General features: G+C 42.5%; 1 protein-coding gene across 3 annotated transcripts in view; it reads left to right on the forward strand.

Annotated features, from left to right (window-relative positions):
- Positions 1 to 21129, forward strand: part of LOC141132291 (uncharacterized) — a 234055-nt gene that overhangs the window by 117248 nt on the left and 95678 nt on the right. For 2 of the 3 annotated variants that reach the window (XM_073620548.1, XM_073620549.1), the window contains exons 13-14: positions 6202 to 6255; positions 13633 to 13683. In XM_073620548.1, the coding sequence (XP_073476649.1) occupies positions 6202 to 6255; positions 13633 to 13683 (105 nt within the window). The remainder of the gene's footprint in view (positions 1 to 6201; positions 6256 to 13632; positions 13684 to 21129) is intronic. The other variant, XM_073620550.1, reaches the window with a different exon arrangement.

Genomic DNA, 21129 nt, shown 5'->3' on the forward strand with positions numbered 1-21129 from the left:
CTGGTGGTCCCCTTGTTAAAGGGGGCTTCCAGATTCCGATAAGCCCCCTGCCTGCAGACCCCCACAACCACCAGGCAAGGGTTGTGGGGATGAGGCCCTTGTCCCCATCAACATGGGGACAAGGTGCTTTGGGGGGACCCCAAAGCACCCTCCTAATGTTGAGGGCATGTGGCCTGGTACGGTTCAGGAGGGGGGGCGCTCTCTCGTCCCCCCTCTTTTCCTGCGGCCTGCCAGGTTGCATGCTCGGATCTGGTATGGATTTTTGGGGGGACCCCACGCCATTTTTTTTTTAATTTTGGTTTGGGGTTCCCCTGTGGGGAAATCCCATGCCGTTTTTATCAATGAACTTTTATGTGTATTGTCGGACCGACAATTCATTAATAGCCGCGAGTAGTTTTAAATTTAAACTTTTTTTTCCTTTGAAATGTCATTTTGCTGTCAGACTGTTCTAAACACGGGAAACATGCGCCCCTTCACAGGCATACTATAGACACCCCCCAGGTACGAAATTTAAAGGAATATTACACTTTTATTGTTTCATTTTAAGCATTATTAAAATCACTGCTTCCAAAAAAACTGCAGTTTTTTAAAACTTTTTTTTTGCATTGATCCATGTCCCCTGGGGCAGGACCCAGGTCCCCAAACACATTTATGACAATACCATGCATATAAGCCTTTCAAATTAGCACTTTTGATTTCTCCCATAGACTTTTAAAGGGTGTTCCGTGGCTTTCGAATTTGCCCCAAATTGTTCGCTGTTCAGCGAACTGGCGAACAGCCGATGTTCGAGTTGAACATGAGTTCGACTCGAACCGCATTCCTATATATGAGTATTCCACCAATAAAGAAAATTCAAAATATAGATAAGATTAGAAATCAACAATAATAATAAAGAATATTTGTGCTATGAATGTCCTTATTCACTCTAGTGAATAAGGGCATTCATAGCACAAATATTCTTTATTATTATTGTTGATTTCTAATCTTATCGTGAATAAGGGCATTCATAGCACAAATATTCTTTATTATTATTGTTGATTTCTAATCTTATCTATATTTTGAATTTTCTTTATTGGTGGATAACTCATATTATATACTTTCTCTGTTAACACAGAAACCAAGGACACTAATTGAGTCTATCCAAACACTACTGGAGGAGATACACATGCACATTTAAAGGGATAGATGCAGCATTATTTGTTTAAAATTATACACATTGATTATATATTCACATTTTAAGGGAATAGGCACAGCAACAATATAATTTGTCTATTGCTGATCTGAGGTCTGTAAATGTGGGGAGGGGAGAGATATACACTATATAGTCACAATGGGCAGATATACACAGGGGTTACATTAGGGGGGTTTACACAAGGGGGATTTACATTAGGGGGATTACACAGGGGGTTACATTAGGGGGATTACATGGGGGGTACATTAGGGGAATTACACAGGGGGTTACATTAGGGGGATTTCACGGGGGGGGGTTTATTAAGGGGATTACACAGGGGGGGGGGGTTACATTAGGAGGATTACATAAGGTGGAGGAGCGCAAGGTCTCCACCAGCTCCGTGATGTCGTCATGGAGGAGTGGAAGAGGACTCCAGTGGCAACCTGTGAAGCTCTGGTGAACTCCATGCCCAAGAGGGTTAAGGCAGTGCTGGAAAATAATGGTGGCCACACAGAATGTTGACACTTTGGGACCAATTTGGACATTTCACTTAGGGTTGTACTTACTTTTGTTGCCAGCGGTTTAGACATTAATGGCTGTGTGTTGAGTTATTTTGAGGGGACAGCAAATTTACACTGTTGTACACTCACTACTTTACATTGTAGCAAGCTGTCATTTCTTCAGTGTTGTCACATGAAAAAATAGTTACAAAAATGTGAAGGGTGTACTCACTTTTGTGAGATACTGTACATTAGGGGGATTACACAGGGTGGGGAAGTTACATTAGGGGGATTTCACAGGTGGGGGGTTACATTAGGGGGATTACACGGGAGGTTACATTGAGGGTATTTCACTGGAGGGTATTTACAAAGGGGCAGGGGGGTTCACAGGGGGGAAAAAACTGCGGGGGTTTTACACTGTGGGGATTTACACCGAGGAGTACAAAGGTGCAGGGATTTACGTGGGGGAGTACAATGGTAGGGGGATTTATACTGGGGGAATTTACACTATGGGAGATTAAACTGGAAGGATTTACATGAGGTAGGGGGATTTACACTGTTACACTGGGAGGATTTACACTAGGAGGATTACACTGGGAGGGGGGGCGGGGGCATTTACACTAGGGGGATTCCACTGGGCTGCTCAGTCTAAAATGCCTGGGTCTATTTTTTGTCCGAGTCCAGGCCTGGGTGACACCATTAGGAAGGAAGTGATATTCGACTGTGATGGTGTCACCCCCATCCATGACAATGCATGGATTGGCGCACTGACATAAACCACAATATTTACAGGGGCCGGATTGGGGTGCGCAAAGTGAGCATTGAGCGTTTTACAATCATTTTGTTTGCTCGTTTTCTGCTCAAACACCAGCTGTCCACCCCTAATTTCCTCTCCCTCTCCTCCCCTAGTGCTTTCTATTGACTAAACAAAAACGCCTGAAGCTGTAAAACGCTTTAATACTGTTCTAAAACACTTTAACCATGTATAGTAAAATGATGGTGGGTGGGATGCGCTCTCGTTCTAGGATGACATCATATAAAGGCGCCCCAGAATGGCCGCTGAGGGGGTGTGCAGCATGGAAATCGTGGCTGCGCCTTGTTTCTAGGACACGGCGTGACCCAGATCTCAGTAAAGAGCCAATGAGGTGCCTCTTTCCCATGTAATTGGTTGTGTCCAATCACAGCTGGTCACATGTAAACAAGGAAGTACCGTTTATCGGCTCTCCATGCCTCACACTGAGAGAGTGTGAGGTGAGGAGAGCCAATCAGTGGCATCTCCTCGCAGGGGAGACCTGTACAGGTAATCAGTGCCCTGATTACAGTACAGCCCCAGCAGTGCCCATCAGTGACACCAATCAGTGCTCATCAGTGACACCAGTCATTGCTCATTAGTGATGCCAGTCAGTGCTGCCTTTCAGTGCCTATCAGTGCCTGCTCATCAGTGCTGCCAATCAATGTCCATCAGTGCCCATCAAAGCCATCCATCAGTGCCCATTAGTGCCACCTATCAGTGCCCACCAGTGCCGCCTATCAGTGCCCATCAGTGTCACCTATCAGTGCTCACCAGTGCCCCCTATTAGTACCCATCAGTGCCGCATATCAGTGCCACCTATCAGTAGACCATCAGTGCGGCATATTAGTGCCTCTTCCTCAGTGCCATCTAACCATTGCCCATAAGTGCTACCTCATCAGTGCCCATCAGTGCAGCCTATAAGTGCCCCCTCATCAGCACACATCAGTGAAGGAGAAAAATTACTTATTTACAAAATTTACTGACAGAAACTAAGAAAAACTTTCTTTTTCAAAATTTTCGGTATTTTTTCTAATAAAAAAATAAAAAATCCAGCAGTGATTAAATACCCCCAAAAGAAAGTTCTATTTGTGTGAAAAATTTCAAAGTGTGAGAGCGCTGAAAGCTGAAAATTTGCCTGGGCAGGAAGGTTGTAAAAGTGCCCAGTAGGCAAGTCGTTAAAAACGCTTGTAAAAAGCTGCAAAAATGCTTTAAAAAAAAAAAACTTGAAAAACACAGTAAAAAACAGTAAATTGCTACGCTCAGGTGTGAATGGAGCCTAAGGTAATAAAACCTATCAGACCTATAAAAATAAATTGCAGGTTAGCTGACTACAGCAAAGCCATATACTAAATTTATCCAGCCCCAAGGCAGGGATGCTACATATATTTAAAACAACCGGTTCTCACGGATTTGATAAATGCTGCATCCCATTATAGCGCTGAACATGCATGCTGCACCTGCTCTGTATGTGGCACAGAACTGTTTTTGTTCCCTTTTTATGTTGATAGCTCAATAATCAAATCTCATTAATAGTACATTTATGTCAGTATGTTGCAAATAAGGACACTGCTAACAGGCAGAAGATTAACATAATCCCAGGTGTACAACTAAAAAAAAAAAAAAATATATATATATATATATATATATATATATATATATATATATACAGTATCTCACAAAAGTGAGTACATCCCTCACATTTTTGAAAATATTTTATTATATCTTTTCATGTGACAACACTGAAGAAATGACACTTTGCTACAATGTAAAGTAGTGAGTGTTCAGCTTGTATAAAAGTGTAAATTTGCTGTCCCCTCAAAATAACTCAACACACAGCCATTAATGTCTAAACCGCTGGCAAAAAAGTGAGTACACCCCTAAGTGAAAATGTCCAAATTGCGTCCAATTAGCCATTTTCCCTCCTCGGTGTCATGTGACTCGTTAGTGTAAGGTCTCAGGTATAAATGGGGAGCAGGTGTGGTAAATTTGGTGTTATCGCTCTCACTCTCTCATACTGGTCACTGGAAGTTCAACATGGCACCTCATGGCAAAAAACTCTCTGGGGATATGAAAAAAAGAATTGTTGCTCTACATAAAGATGGCTTATGCTATAAGAAGCTTGCCAAGACCCTGAAACTGAGCTGCAGCATGGTGGCCAAGACCATACAGCGATTTAACAGGACAGGTTCCACTCAGAATAGGCCTCGTCATGGTTGACCAAAGAAGTTGAGTGCACGTGCTAGCGTCATATCCAGAGGTTGTCCTTGGGAAATAGACGTATGAGTGCTGACAGCATTGCTGCAGAGGTTGAAGGGGTGGGGGTCAGTCTGTCAGTCTGTCAGTGCTCAGACAATACGCTGGATACTGCATCAAATTGGTCTGCATGACTGTCGTCCCAGAAGGAAGCCTCTTCTAAAGATCATGCACAAGGAAGCCCACAAACAGTTTGCTGAAGACAAGTAGACTAAGGACATGGATTACTGGTACCATGTCCTATGGTCTGATGAGACCAAGATAAACGTATTTGTTTCAGATGGTGTCAAGCGTGTGTGATGGCAACCAGGTGAGGAGTACAAAGACAAGTGTATTTTTCCTACAGTCAAGCATGGTGGTGGGAGTTTCATGGTCTGGGGCTGCATGAGTGCTGCCAGCACTGGGGAGCTACAGTTCATTGAGGGAACCATGAATGCCAACATGTACTGTGACATACAGAAGCAGAGCATGATCCCCTCTCTTCGGAGACTGGGCCACAGTAGTACATAACGACCCCAAACACACATCCAAGATGACTACTGCCTTGCTAAAGAAGCTGAGGGTAAAGGTGATGGACTAGCCAAGCATGTCTCCGGACCTAAACCCTATTGATCATCTGTGGGGCATCCTCAAATGGAAGGTGGAGGAGCAAGGTCTCTAGCATCCACCAGCTCCGTGATGTCGTCATGGAGGTGTGGAAGAGGACTCCAGTGGCAACCTGTGAAGCTCTGGTGAACTCCATGCCCAAGAGGGTTAAGACAGTGCTGGAAAATAATGGTGGCCACACAAAATATTGACACGTTGGGCCAAATTTGGACATTTTCACTTAGGGGTGTACTCACTTTTGTTGCCAGCAGATTAGACATTAATGGCTGTGTTTTGAGTTATTTTAAGGGGACAGCAAATTTACCCTTTTATACAAGCTGGACACTCACTACTTTACATTGTGGCACAGTGTCATTTCTTCAGTGTTGTCACATGAAAAGATATAATAAAATATTTACAAAAATGTGAGGGGTGTACTCACTTTTGTGAGATACTGTATATATATATATATATATATATATATATATATATATATATATATATATATATATATATGAGTGATTTGTCTTTAAGCCTCCAGTTCATACCGGTGCGGCTTTGAAATCGCGCTACTTCATCATGATTTCAAAGCCGCACTTAAGTGCGATTTGCACTGCTGATTTAATTGCTGCTTGCGACTTCATACAACAGAAGTCTATGCAAGTTGCAATGAAATCGGCAAAAAGTAGTGCAAGAACCTTTTTTAAAGTCACTGCAACATGAGTCGCATCAATTTGAACTGTTTCATAGCCGACAATAAGGGGGGGCAACTTGTCATGCGATTTAGAACTGTCAAATCGCATGGCAAATTGGACTGGTGTGAATGGGTGCTAAATGATGTAGAATGCGTTCAAAGTTGTTATTGTGACTATCAATACCTTTTTTCTGTTTATTTTTAGCCAGTTGCTGGACCAGACTTTAATAAACCAATTGCTCTTCCAGCTGCACCTCCGGTATGTACTTGTCAGGATGAGTGAACTTCTTAAAGCCAAATGTATCTATTTGTGGTTTGAAAAAGTATCCCCGTGATATATCAATTTTTCCCAGGGTGGCAGAAAAGTCAAGGATACCTCATAATCCCATTATTGCAGCTACAGTGGTAAAGTAGAGCAGAGTTTATGCCTCAGCTAACACTGAGCCCAGAAAGTGAATCTAATTAAAATGATTCTAATGCCTCAACTGCTATACATACTACATAATTCACCGGTAGTCATCCCACTTAAGATATTCAGAATAATTAATGCCATTTTTCGTGAACTGATCTGGAAGAACCGCCCACCAAGGATAAAACTGGAAAACTTACAACGCCCTAAAGATGAAGGTGGACTTGCATTGCCAAATCCATGGCTTTATTACTTGTCATCGCAAATGCAACATTTAATAGGCACCATGGCCGTGGAGGGGGAGTCTACGGCCAGGGTCCCTAGCGCTTCAGAATATATAATGCTACATACGATAGGGGGTAAATCCGTTCCCAAGGCTTTAGAGGCCGCGGCCTTTAGCAAGCCTCAGAAATGTTTCCCCACTTATGCCCTCATAGAAAAAATATGGAACAAAACTAAGTACATTCAGGAGGCGACAGGTATCAACGAGTATAGTCCTATATGGGGAAATTAATCCTACCCAGAACTTGCTAAACTGCAACATGCGGAAAGGTGGAAGAGGTTTGGCATTCTCTACCTAAAGCAAATCATAAGTGAGGGCAAATTACGTTCATTTGACAATTTAAGGGACCTATATAGTCTTCCGTCCTCCATGCTTTTTTATTATATGCAACTTAGACACGCATTTGAAGCACAGTCAAAAACTTCTGATTGGCATACCAGCTCGAACCCTTTGGTCGATTTGCTTAAAGGGGCGGAGACCTCTAAAGGATTCATTTTCCAGAGCTATAGCACCTTGCTCCACAAATACCTTCTAAAGCATCCTTTGACAGTAAAAGGGAAATGGGAGTTGGATGTTGGACCCTTAGATGAGGATCAATGGGAGGAGGTCTTGCAGTCAGTTTCCATATGTTCACTGAATGTAACGCAAAGACTAACGCAACTATATACACTTCTGAGAGCATATTATACACCCCATAGGCTACATAATATGGGACTTCTTTCCACCCCAACCTGTACTAGATGTAAGAGAGATCATGGAGATTTAATACATATGCTATGGAGATGTCCCAGATTGCATGTGTACTGGAGGGGGGTGGTGGACACGCTGAACGCAGTGTTTGGGGTCTCAATTCCGCTGGACCCTAGACACTGTATTTTGAATGCGTTAGATGAACTAGAGTGGGAACCCCACGTCAGGGAAGCTTTAACTAGAGCCCTTTTTGTGGCCCGTAAGCTAATCATGGTACACTGGAAATCTGAAACGCCTCCCTCAGTCAAGGAATGGATTACCGCACTAGGACATATATTAAGAATGGAGAAAATTATATACCAACACAGGGGATGTTCAAGAGAATTTGAAAAACTATGGGAACCATGGCTAGGCACTCCTGGGTTAGCTCCGGAGGACCTGGTCATGGATAGATTACTGCGCCTTAATAACGGCTGAAGGCATGGTGCACCCCGCATTAGCCCTGATTGGAGCTCTGGGCTCGGGATGGTTATAGATAGAGGGTTGGAATTTCCATAAGTAGGAGGCAGTGATATCAATTCCTATCTTATTTTCTAACAGTGGGATGTACTTTATACTTTTGTATGAGTCTGATTCTTCTATGGAACTATGCCTGATTAGGCTACTATGTACAATTTAACTGTGGATTTCTTGGACTGTATGTACTTGTTTTTCAATAAAAACTTTTTCTTGGATAAAAAAAAAAAAAACACTGAGCCCGGGTTTTCAGAAAACTGTACCGCATAAAGCAAAAGTAAATTGACATTTTCAGGATTGCATTTGGTATTTGGATAAACATCTAAATTCTGCATGTGGTCTGCTTGTGTGAATGGAGCCCATCAACAAACACAGATATTACTAGATCTGTAAAAAAAACTACAACCAGCATTTTCAGAAAATAGGTTAGCAATGGCAGCCTCCATAGTCTGTTTCCTTTAAGGGATTCATGTTAATCACAATAATCATCCAGAACATTAAAGCCATACAATAGGTTGTCCACCAAACCACTGAACACCATAGAATAGAGCTGTTAGCGTAGCAACAACAATTAAACAGGTAGATCACACATTTTTCTCAAGGTTTCAAAAGAAACTATTTAGGGAACACAAACTCATTTAACTGTTAGTGATAAGCAAATCATTTAAAAGTTCTTCAACTAGCATTTAGAAAGTTTGGACCCAAAACATGCTCTTTTCTTTAAGAAACAGAAACATCTTTGGGCTGGTGGTGGTGGTGGTGGTTGTGGGTGGGGGGAGGGGCTGGGTGGTGTATGTATCATATTTTCAAAAGCTAAGTATGGGTTTTATTTTTATTCAAGAATTATACTTACCTGGGTGGATCTGTCCCCGCTGGCACTAAGACTGAGAACCGAGCAATCAAATACCACTGATCGCTCGGTTCTCAGAGCTCCGTGAGCAGAGAGCTGGTGTTTGTCAGTCACCGCTGTCTGCTCTACTCATCCCTCTGAAGCTCACTGGAGCACTAAACTGTGGAGGGGGCGGGAGCGCCTGGCTCAGGCTGTCAGTGGCTCACTGAGAAGGCCGAGTCAGTTGCCGGTCCAGGGTTGTCGGCAGATCCCGACCATATTGTCGCAATATTTCCCCAGCCTGGACTGTGGCTTTAGCCCCCTGTCTGCTGAAAACGGGCCACAGGAGTGCAGAATGAACTGCACTCCTGTGATCCGCAGGAAAGGTACAGCCAAACGAGCCACCAGACGTTTTTGCTGCAGAATCAGCAGGGTTTCGGGTTATCTTAGATGGAAGGCACCAGGCTGACTACTGCTACCTCTTTTTCTGGAAGATCAAAGGGAATATATTTTTTCTATAATAAAATCCAAAATATTAGTCTCAGGAGATAAGAAAAATATGCTTGCATATTGGGCTATGTGCATGTATAAAATTGGACGCGTCCATTGTACAGAATCACCTAGAGATTCACAAAATAATTACATGAGGCATGCTTGCAGCAGCCATGTGGACTCGTTATAACAAAACTGGCACAATGGTGTCAGAAATCTTATTCTCATCTCAGCCATCAGAACCAGCAAGTCCATATAACCAATGGCCACTTCAGATGGCAGGACTTTTCCTTCCAGCAGGTGAAGTGATGCCCCCCCACAAATGATTGGCCAAGGGGTTAGAGTCCAGCTTACGTCCATACCTCAATATGGAAAACAGATATTCCGCGCTTAGGATCAGTGATAACAAGGAACTGCAGCCCCCCAAGCAAAATGGAGACACCGAAGTGAAATCCACATAAGCAAAATGTTCTAAAGGGGAATGAAGCAAGAATGGAGCAAGAAGTTGTACATGATAATATAAGATAAAATATATGTAGTACACATATAGCATCCAAGCATGGTACAGTAAAATATTTTGTATATGTAAAAAACAAAACAGAGATGCAAGGGGATTAGTGTACATACAATCTATATGTGTTTCAAAGATTCCAGAAGGAATTAAAGGACTGGACCATATCATTTTTAACCACAAATACACGTTCTAAAAAGCAGATGCGGTTCAGACCATAATTACATCCGACACATTAGGTAAAGTATGTTAAGAGATTTCCAATTCCTTGTTATATTCAATTTAGCCACCAGAAGAATGTGTAACACTATTGTTCTGGCCAATAAGGGAATTGAGACTATATGATATGTAGGAGCGCCATGTCAGCAGAAGGGGGGATGGGCGATGTTGCAAATTCAGATGTGAATTTATAAATTTGGTTCCAATATGACGTAAGTGAAGGGCAATACCATAAAATATGTAATAATGAACTCGTAGTTCCACAGGTGCACCAACAACTTGAAGAAACAGTAGGGTTCATTCTAGAGACGTTATATATAGTGAAATACAAACTGTGTATAACTTTTTGAAAAATATCCCAGTGGTCTTCGCTCCTATGGGATCTATAGGCCCATTTAATGGCAGATTGCCAGGCAGAGTCAGAGTATGTGATTCCCAAGTCTCGCCCCCATTTAACCATTTAGTGGCCACCCCCCCACAATGGACTGCGGATGAGCAGCAGCTGTAGGCAAAGCGATGTACCCATATGCCCCTGCCTACTTCCGTGTTTAGGGCACGCGCATGTACACAGTGGGAGCAAGTCCCACCCAATGACTCATGGCCAGGACCTGCTGATTGGCTCTGTCCAATCACAGCCCAGAGCTGTTGTGTTGGTAAACAACACAGAGCTCTGTACAGAGGGAACGATCTGTCAGTTTCAGACTAACTGAGTGATCAGCTAGTAAAAGCAGCACACGGTACACACATTACAAATAGTTAGGCTCATATTTACCCATTGATCGCCCTAGAAGTTAACCTCGTCCCAGCCAGTACACTGATAGTGTATAGTATCACTGATCACTGTATTAATGTCATTGGTGATGTCAGTAGCAGTTAGTCAGTGTTCCCCAGTGTCAGTTAGTATCAAATTGTCCATCCCAATGTCGCCGCCCCATTATAAGTTGCTGATCGCCACCATTAGTAGTATAATATTGTAAAATCGTCTGTCTTTTTTGTTTATATTGCAAAAAAAAAAACAATGGTGATCAAATACTACCGAAAGAAAGCTCTATTTGTGTGAAAAAAAAATTATATACATTTAGTTTGGGTACAGCGTTGCATGACTACGCATTCGCCTATTAAAGTGTCGCAGTGGTGAATAGCAAAAAATGGCCTGGTCATAAGGGGAGGAAAAATCTCCCAGAGCAGAAGTGATATTCAAAGGATACAGTAGTGGTGTAACAAATCATCTCAATTGAGAAAAATTAAAAAGGAAGTTCAGCACTAATAATACACATAATATTGATAAACTACATGTAATAAGTGAAAAAAGTGATAAGAAAAATAGGACAAAGTCCCAATCACAATAAAGTCCATATGGGTCTATGTAGAATAATGAAACAAAAAATATTAATTAATTACTTATATAAAAAATTGTGAATCAGTGAAAAATTGGTAAAAAAGAAAACAAAGGCAGAGTCCCTGTCACAATAAAGTCCATATGGGTCTATGCAGAGTATTAAACCAGTGAAGATAAGTTGCAGGAAGAAGAATTGTAGTGCAGTCAGATCGACACTCAAAAAGTGACTAGCCTGCTTACCAAAAGGCCATGACTGCCAGGACAGTCTCACCAAGCTCGGGGAATTAGTGGTCTCCCCAGGACCTGATTGATATCCGGAACAGCAGCTTAATATTTCCGAATCAACTTGGAAATATAAAAGAAAAAACCCTTCATAGTGCAGTATGTATATTCAAAAGGATTTAATAAATTAATAAATTGCATTTACAAAAACGATACTAGTATGTCAGCGAGCAGCGATAAACAACAGAATCCCTTTGGCCAATCCCCAGAAGATGTCCATTCGTGACGAAACGCGTAGGTTTTTTTCCTCCACAGATGGTGGAGTGATGATTCGTATAGGAAGTAAAGAGAAGTAAATGGAGACGCCGCAGTCTACCTTTTTGTTGTTGATCGCTGCTCGCTGACATACTAGTATCATTTTTGTAAGTGCAATTTATTCATTTATTATATATTTTTGAATATACATACTGCACTATGAAGGGTTTTTCTTTTATATTTCACATGCGTTCCAGGTGCAGTGTAATTTCAGCCTATTAATTTGAATGGGCTGACATTGTGCCGGACTGCACCCAGAGTTATAAGACGCACATGAATTGTATTGCATTGTACTACTGTTCCATATGATCCAATGCAGGTAAACACATTATATTTGGGACGTGCGTTTGTGGTGTCATTAAGAGCCCTTTCACACTGCTAGCGCGGGGGTGTTGGCAGTAAAGCACTGCTAGTTTTAGCAGCGCTTTACCGTAGTTTTTGCTGCACTTTTCGGGTGCTAGCGTGCCTTAAAGAAGCTGCTTGTAGGACTTTTTTTGACATCCTGCCAGGGATTTTGGTGGGAGGATTTATGACAGAACTGTAGAGCAGACTTGTGCTGGAGAGGGGGATTTGGGGGAAAGAGGATATGTGCTGGGAAGGATTGGGGGGGGGGGAGAGGATTTGACCCAGGCTAGTGGGGGTGCTGAAATGGAGGACTTGGGGGAGAGGATCTGTGCTCAAAGTGGGAAGAGGATATTTGCTGGGAACGGGGATTGGGGGGGATATTTGTCCTGGGGGGATTTGAAGAGCAGGAAAAGGGTTTGTGCTAGAAGTGGGGGGAGGATTTGTGTTGGGAGGGGATTTGGGGGTGATGTATTTGTGCTGGGATGAGGATTTGTGTAGGAAGGGGGGATTTAGGGAGTTGAAGATTTGCGCTGGGAAGGGGAATTTGGGGGAGAGGAATTGTGCTAGAAATGGGGAAAAGATTTACACTGGGAGGAAGATCTGTGCTAGAAGAAAGATTGGGGTGCGTATTATGCTAGAATGGGGGGAGGGGGGTTTGCTGAGAGAAAACATTTTGGGGCATTTGTTGTGCTGGGAAGGGGGATTGGGGAGAAAGAGGATTTGTTCCGAGGGGATTATGAGAGCGGAAATTGGGTGAGGAAGGGTTTGTGCTGGAATGGGGGGTTGTGCTGGGAGGGAGAATTTGAGGGGAGGAAGAAGATTTATTCTGAGAGGGTATTGGGGGAAAGGAGGATTTTGCTGGGATAGGAACAGGATTTGTGTTGGGAGGGGGAATTGAGGAGTATAGGGATAAGTGCTAGGATGGGGAAGAAGAGGGGAATGTGTTGGGACCGGGGATTTGGGGAGTGTGGAGGAGGACTTGTGCCATGAAAAGGGGAAGAAGATTTGTGTTGGGAGGGGGGATTTGTTCTGGGAGGAGGAGAGAGGATTTGTACTGGGAGGGGGAAAGCTTACATATTAGTAGTGGTTCTTATTTAGAGGGGAGGGGGTGGGGATTTTTGCTGAAAGGGTAAAGTTTTGGAGGGGAAATTTTGCACTCGCCTTACTGATACACTGTGCGTTACACACTTCTATCCAGTGCATTTTGTGCATTACATACTCCTGTCCCCTGCACTCTGTGTGTCATGCATTCCTAAATGTGGCATTGACTACAACCTTCTCTGTGTTACATACTCCTGATCCTTGAACACATTGTATTACACACCCTGAACCCCTGCAGTCTGTGGTATGTATCCTAAACCTGACACTGACTGCAGCACTCTGTGCTCTGCCTTACAGGCTCCTGCATTATATATAAACTACTGTACATTACATACTTCTCACCAAAGTGTTCATTGTCTTAACAGTTGCTGGTCGTTAAGACGTCCTTGACTCTTTTTTTGACGGTCATCGTTAAGGTAGGCTCAGATAAATTGTTAGCTTATTGTATATTTGTAAATGTGTGAAAAACCATATTCAATGGAAGCTTTTCATTCTTTTTTTTTTTTTTTTTTGATGATTGTGCTGAGGTTTATATGTGTTCATGAGACTCTTGCTTATCGCATAGCAATCACAGCATATTTTATAGGTACAAGGAAGCCTGGCTTTTGTTTAACAATGCCTCTTAAGATATGCATGCCGCAGTCACTTGATCCTTCAAGTGTTTTTCATTCTGAAGTTTAAAATTTGAGAGGTATGCATTTCATTTAGCTGCGCCTTCTCTCCTACTGGGAACAGTGTGTACGATTTAGTTTGCCTCACTTGCCAGCTGTCCCGTAGCCAGTGAGGAGAAGCAGAGAATGCATAACTCCACTCCCTCATTACACACTGCCATTTAATGCCAGTTCAGCACAGCTTCAATTTTCAATATGGTGTGACGTCCTTCGCGCTGCACCCCATCACATTATGAGTGCAACATGAAGGATGTCCCATTGAAGCTGTAGACAGTGGAGGTGGGGGTTGCATTGCGGAGGAGAGGGGATGGGGGTAGCAGGAGGACAGGGGGGCACCAAAATGTACATTCACCTATGTAGACAAAAATCCTTGCACCAGCCCTGTATAACAGATACCTGCTTGATCAAATGAGCTAAGATTAAGATGAGGAATGTAATTTTGCAAATATTGTAGTGGGAGCAAAATCTTAATATCAGATCTGTCTATGGACATGAGAGGAGAAAGAGTCTGTATTGCATCAATAGTGGATTGAATAGCTGGATATAATGAGAGAGGAGGAGGTTACTTTGAGAGGGAAGCCAACAGAGTGATGTTAGTACTGTTAGTCGGTAAAGCTTATAACTGCAGAGATTGGGTAGAGATAAGCCACCAACGAAAAATAGGGAAAGCACATCAGGATTTTTTCCTTTTTCAAATGAAGCAGACGAGAAGGGAGTGTAGTTTAATAAAATATTGTCTGGGGATAAGGATAGGAATCATTTGGAACACATATAATAGCTTTGAGAGAATGGACACTTTAAAAGCAGTTACAGTATCCTACCCACATTGGAGAATTTTAAAATATTCAGGTGGTCTAGTTCTTTAGGGAGTTTATCCAAAAAGGATTGAAAATGTAATTGAAATTGATTGAAAGGAGCGAAAAGCCTTTTTGATGAAGAACGTAGTTTAAATGGGTGGTTGCCCAGGCGTGATTGTATGGTGTTTTATAGTAAAGGAGCGATGTTGAGGCCTAAAATTAAAGATTTGCTTTATTTCATTTTATAGTAGGATATAGGGCCAAACATAGAAATGATGTGTTGAACAGCAGATAGTGAGTGGAGAGAATCAGTGCAAACTAAAATAACGTCATCAGCAAAAAGCCAATTTGTGGGACCAATTGTATACCAGAAATTTTAGAGGAGAATCTGACCGAGCGCGCAAGAGGCTCCATGACTAATGCAAATATAAGCAGTGATAGCAGGCAACCCTGTCTTGTTCAGTTTGTAATAAGAAATTCAGAGGACAAGGTGCCTGGTGAATAAATCCTAGCAGAAGGACAGAAATAGAAAGCCATAATGGCAGATAAAATTGAACCGCAAAATCTGAATTTCTTAAGAACCACCTCTAGGAACCCCCAGTGCACCTGGTCAAATGCCTTCTCAGCATCTAGGGTTAAGAAAACTACAGGGGTCTTGTAGATTTCTGTATGTCTGAGTAAGTGAAGGATCCTCCTAGTAGCATCAGGGGCTTGTCGATTCTTAATTAATCCCACCTGGTCCAAGTGGACTAGGGAAGAGAGTATATCCAGTAAACGAAAGGGCCTACGCATAGGTTTTGAGGTTAGAATTTAGAAGGTAGATGGATCTACAACTGGATGGAAGAGAGGTATCTTTTTCTGATTTTGAAATTTTGCGAAAAGCCTTTTTGCAGAAGAAGGTAGTTTAAATGGGTGGTTGCCCAGGCGTGATTGTATGGTGTTTTATAGTAAAGGAGAGATGTTGAGGCCTAAAATTAAAGATTTGCTTTATTTCATTTTATAGTAGGATATAGGGCCAAACATAGAAATTATGTGTTGAACAACAGATAGTGAGTGGAAAGAATCAGTGAGAACTAAAATAACGTCGTCAGCAAAAAGCCAATTTGTGGGACCAATTGTATACCAGAAATTTTAGAGGAGAATCTGACCGAGCGCGCAAGAGTCTCCATGACTAATGCAAATATAAGCAGTGATAGCAAGCAACCCTGTCTGGTTCAGTTTGTAATAAGAAATTCAGAGGACAAGGTGCCTGATGAATAAATTCTAGCAGAAGGACAGAAATAGAAAGCCATAATGGCAGATAAAATTGAACCTCAAAATCTGAATTTCTTAAGAACCACCTCTAGGAACCCCCAGTGTACCTGGTCAAACGCCTTCTCAGCATCTAGGGTTAAGAAAACTGCAGGGGTCTTGTAGATTTCTGTATGTCTGAGTAAGTGAAGGATACTCCTAGTAGCATCAGGGGCTTGTCGATTCTTAATTAATCCCACCTGGTCCAAGTGGACTAGGGAAGAGAGTATGTCCAGTAAACGAAAGGGCCTACGCATAGGTTTTGAGGTTAGAATTTAGAAGGGAGATGGATCTACAACTGAATGGAAGAGAGGTATCTTTTTCTGATTTTGAAATAGTAGTTTCTACCGCGTGGAGCATTTCTTTGAGAAATTTACCAGAGTGTAACGCTTCATTATATATGGTGACTAAATGGGGAGTCAGGATACCTGCAAACTTTCAATAGTATCCTTTAGGGAATCTAGCCAAGGGCTTTAGAGGAAGGGAGACCGTGGATAACTTTAGAGATTTCCTTGATAGTAAAAGGACTGGACAGGGATTCTAATTGTGTATCATTAAGGGATGGCAAGGACAATCTGTGAAGGAGCAATTGGATTTGATCTTTGGTGGGCTGGGAAGAGCCATTGTCTAATCATAGCTTATACAGGGCAGAGTAATAGTCTTTAAAGACTTCCACTATTTGTGCTGGGCCATTGTGTTTAGTAGACATGTACAGAACAGAAACATTTGTTTTGTTTCGGATAGATTCGTCATGTTTCTAATTTTTTTTCGTTATGGAATTTGTTTAGTTTGGTTTCGGAATTCATTTAGTTTAGTTTCATTTTCATTAATATGTGTTTAGTTTTCATTAAAATCAGTTTTCTTTATGAATTTTCTAACAAATTCTAACTATTCAGAATTATTAGAATTCAGATCGGTTGAATAACGTTTGACCGATTCAAATTCTGTGTGAAGAAATAGCTGGTTGTTAAACAGCCACCCGCGTCCTTAACAACCATGAGTCAACATCTGTCAGCTGGCTTTCCCACTGACAGATGAATGTAAAGAAACAAATGATGGCATTGCCGGGCAATAGAAAAATGTTTAAAAAAAAACGGCGTGGGGTCCCCCTTTTGCTCTGGTATGGATTTTAACGCCAAAATAAAAAAAAAAGGCGTGGGATCCCCCTAAAATTCATACCAGATCCTTATCCAGACATGCAGCCTGGCACATCAGGAAAGGGGGGGGCAAGCGAGCACCCCCACCCCCTGAACCATACCAGGCCATATGCCCTTAACATGAGGGTTGTGTGCTTTGGGTTGGGGGGGCTCTGCCCCCTACCCCAAAGCACCTTGTTGATGGGGACAAGGGCCTCATTCCCACAACCATGGCCAGTAGTTGTGGAGGTCTGGGGGCGGTGGGGCTTGTCAGAATCTGGAAGCCCCCTTTAAGAAGGTTGGCCCCCAGATCCTCCCCCCCCCATGTGAATGAGTATCGGGTACATAGTACCCCTACCCATTCACCAAAAAAGTGTACAAAAAGTAATAAACACCAGAGATGTTTTTGAAAAATGTCTTTTTAAAAAAAATAACAAATAGTGCCTCTCAATGTAAATTCATCATCAATCACGTCGCCCGCTGACTTGAAAAATAAAAAAAAATTAAAAAGCTCCCACCTCCTAGGAGGCCTGCCTCTGAATGCCTCCTCTGCGTGTTAACATTTCTTATATGGGTTCATCACCCCGCCCCTTCTGACATCACAGACCCAGCATGCACCAGTCCATGAACATGTGGCCTGGTATGGTTCTGAGGGGGGCACTCGCTCACCCCCCCCCCCTTCCTGACCTGCTGGGCTGCATGCCCCAGTAAGGGTCTGGTATGGATTTTGGGGTAGGCCCACGCTGTTTTTCTTTTAAATTTTGGTTTGGGGTTCCCCTTAAAATCTATACCAGACCTGAAGGGCCTGATATGGACTGTGAGAGGTACCCCACGTTGTTTCTTTCTTTCTTTCTTTCTTTCTTTCTTGTTTATTAACTTTCCACAATGTATATGTGAAGTAAAATTTAGACAACATGTCAGACAATATAATGAGGCTAATACAGAATGAGTACAAAAAGTCAAACTCACATTCAAATCATTGTAGCTTTTACTCAAGCTACTTTAAAGATGTGGATTTAGACCTCATCTGGAGGTATGTCCTGTCACCCCAAATGGGTACTTACTGTGATCAGGCTCACTAATAGTCTTAATAGGAGGTAGCCCGCCTTGGACCTTAATGAGGGTTCACGGAAATCTGATGCATAGTAAGTGCTAATGTGCAGATAAAATGATTCAGACGTGAACAGTAAACTTCTCCTTTGGTGCAAGTTAGGTCACAAAAACTGGTAGTTCTGTGGGCGATCACTCCTCCAGTGTTGTTTAGATCGCTAAGGGAAACCACAGCTACCGTTGGGTTTTACCACTAAATGACCATTATTTTTAACATACATATCACAAATAAGTAAGTGTCATAAATGCAAGAATGTCATAAATGTGAGGAGGCCACTTTGGATGTCCTCCATGGTTCCCAGTGTTTGTGAAATGTTGGGGCTCTGTGTTTATATGCAAGCTTTTTTTCCATGGTGTATTGTGCATTCACTCTAGAGATTACCTCCACGATTCTTGGTGGTATTTGGGAGCCCCATTCCTTAGCTAGTGTAATGCACACTGCGTATAGGATATGTATGATTACCTTCCTTGTCAGCGCCGGAAAATTTTCAATACCTACACTAAGGAGAGTGAAATAAAGAAAATAGGGAGGAACCAGTGTTTGAGTTTTTCCGGGGGTCTCTGCCACATCCCATATATAAGGAAGAAAACCAAAAGAGGGTATGTGCCCCAAGGGGGATATTATGGGCAGTACAACACCAGGAAATAATTATATGATGCAAGAATAGAATACAGTAGTATTGTTTAAAAAGATTATCACAAAGTTTTTATTGTTTACAAAATATGCAAAATATCTACAAACATAGAATCAATATAAGATCAAAGAGATGAAGGAGACAACAATCAATTGTGATCTAACTGCTATAGTGTTGTAATAGATCATCCCAGTAGACCCAAGGGTCAGCTCACTGGGGTGAAAATAAAACAGCACAGGACACTCTACATGTTTCGGAATAACATAGAAAGACTCAGTTCTTTCTATAGTGTATGGTTCCTTCCTCAGGAGTTTCAAAGAAGCGGTTTTGATGTGTTTAAAACATGTCTCTTTATTGTAAACATTGTACATAGACGTATTGAGAGATGGGCTCCCACAGCCTTGGGTCCAAGGGGTTAATTAGGTTTTCTAGTCACTGATACAAGCAGTAATTGTTATTGGAGAAGTAGGAAGAGAGATTTTGGGTACTATGCAGAGTTTGGCTTTGGCGTTGACCCCAAAAAAGACGGCAGGCCAGGGCTCACAAGAGCCACCACTGGTGGATGGACTTGGCATGTATCTTTGGTGGTTCGCTGTAATGACACACACTGCAGGGAAAGCAGGCTCCTCTCAGCTATGTAGCAGAGTTTTATTGTAATATAGAGAGCTACCGTTGGGTTTTACCACTAAATGACCATTATTTTTAACATACATATCACAAATAAGTAAGTGTCATAAATGCAAGAATGTCATAAATGTGAGGAGGCCACTTTGGATGTCCTCCATGGTTCCCAGTGTTTGTGAAACGTTGGGGCTCTGTGTTTATATGCGAGCATTTTTTCCATGGTGTATTGTGCATTCACTCTAGAGATTACCTCCACGATTCTTGGTGGTATTTGGGAGCCCCATTCCTTAGCTAGTGAAATTCACACTGCGTAAAGGATATGTATGACTACCTTCCTTGTCAGCGCCGGAAAATTTTCAATACCTACACTAAGGAGAGTAAACGCTGGTGTGAGGTCATGGATAATTCCTGTAGTTGTTTTGATAAGCGCTGAGATCTCTGCCCAAAAAGAACGGATTACCGTACCGTTCTCGGGCCGCTCCGCATCTATGATGGGAGGCTCCCGCTGTGTGACTCTTCTCGTCTTCTGACACTTCTTAAATAATAGAGGGCAGTGACCCCACCCCCCTCTGATGCACGGGGACTTGACGGGGACTTCCCTGTGGCATTCCCCGTGATGTCAGAGGGGGGCGGGGTCACCTGTTACATTTGGGTTTCTCCTTCTCGGTTGCATAAGGTGCTAAGGCAAAGCATTTATGAGCATTGACTTCATGGTAAGACACCCTCCCATATTCATTTAGGAGGGAGTTTACTGACGGGATAAAATGTTCTGGGTCGGTCAAAGTTAAGATGATGTCATCAGGGAACAATCCTATTTTATGGCTTTCAGGGCCTATTTTGATACCCTGGATTGCTATACTGGATCCAATATACTCTGCTAGCAGTTCTATAACGAGTGAGAAAATAATTGGGGATAGGGGGCAGCCTTGGCGAGTTCCATTGGACAAAGCAAAGGGGTCAGAGAGTAGGCTGGAGTTATAGACACGGGCTGTGGGGTTTGAGTAAAGGGACATAATTGCAGAATGAATCAAATGCGTGCAGGGTTTTGGATCGGTATCCCCAGTGGACCCTTTCAAGGGCCTTTTCTGCATCCAGGGCCAGGAAAGTGCTAGGTCTCTGGGATATATCTGCGTATCTCAGAGGGTTCAGCATTCTTCTGGTCCCATCTGGTGCCTGTCTGCCCTTTACTAAGCCGACTTGGTCAAGGCCAATGAGAGAGGGGTGACCTTCATTAATTGGTTTGCTAAGATTTTAGCGTATATTTTTAGATCGGAATTTAACAGGGAAATAGGTCTAAAGTTCTGGGGGATGAAGGGTCTTTACTTGGCTTTGGTAGTGTGACTATTACAGCCTGGAGCATTTCCTTTGGGAAGGAGCCTACAGATGCTGCCTTGTTAAAAATTTCTACTAGTTTGGGAGCGAATACTGATAGGAATGCCTTGTAATATTCAGCGGAAAAACCATCTGCTCCAGGTGACTTATGCATGAGAAGGGAATTTATGGTGGATTCTACCTCTCTAGTGGGGATGGGAGCATTCAGTTTTTGGTGTGTAGGGCTATCTACTGAAGGGAGCCGAATGCCCTGTAAAAAGTCATTTA

Source organism: Aquarana catesbeiana, linkage group LG03 (genome assembly GCF_042186555.1).
Source record: "Aquarana catesbeiana isolate 2022-GZ linkage group LG03, ASM4218655v1, whole genome shotgun sequence".
NCBI classification, from domain to species: domain Eukaryota; kingdom Metazoa; phylum Chordata; class Amphibia; order Anura; family Ranidae; genus Aquarana; species Aquarana catesbeiana.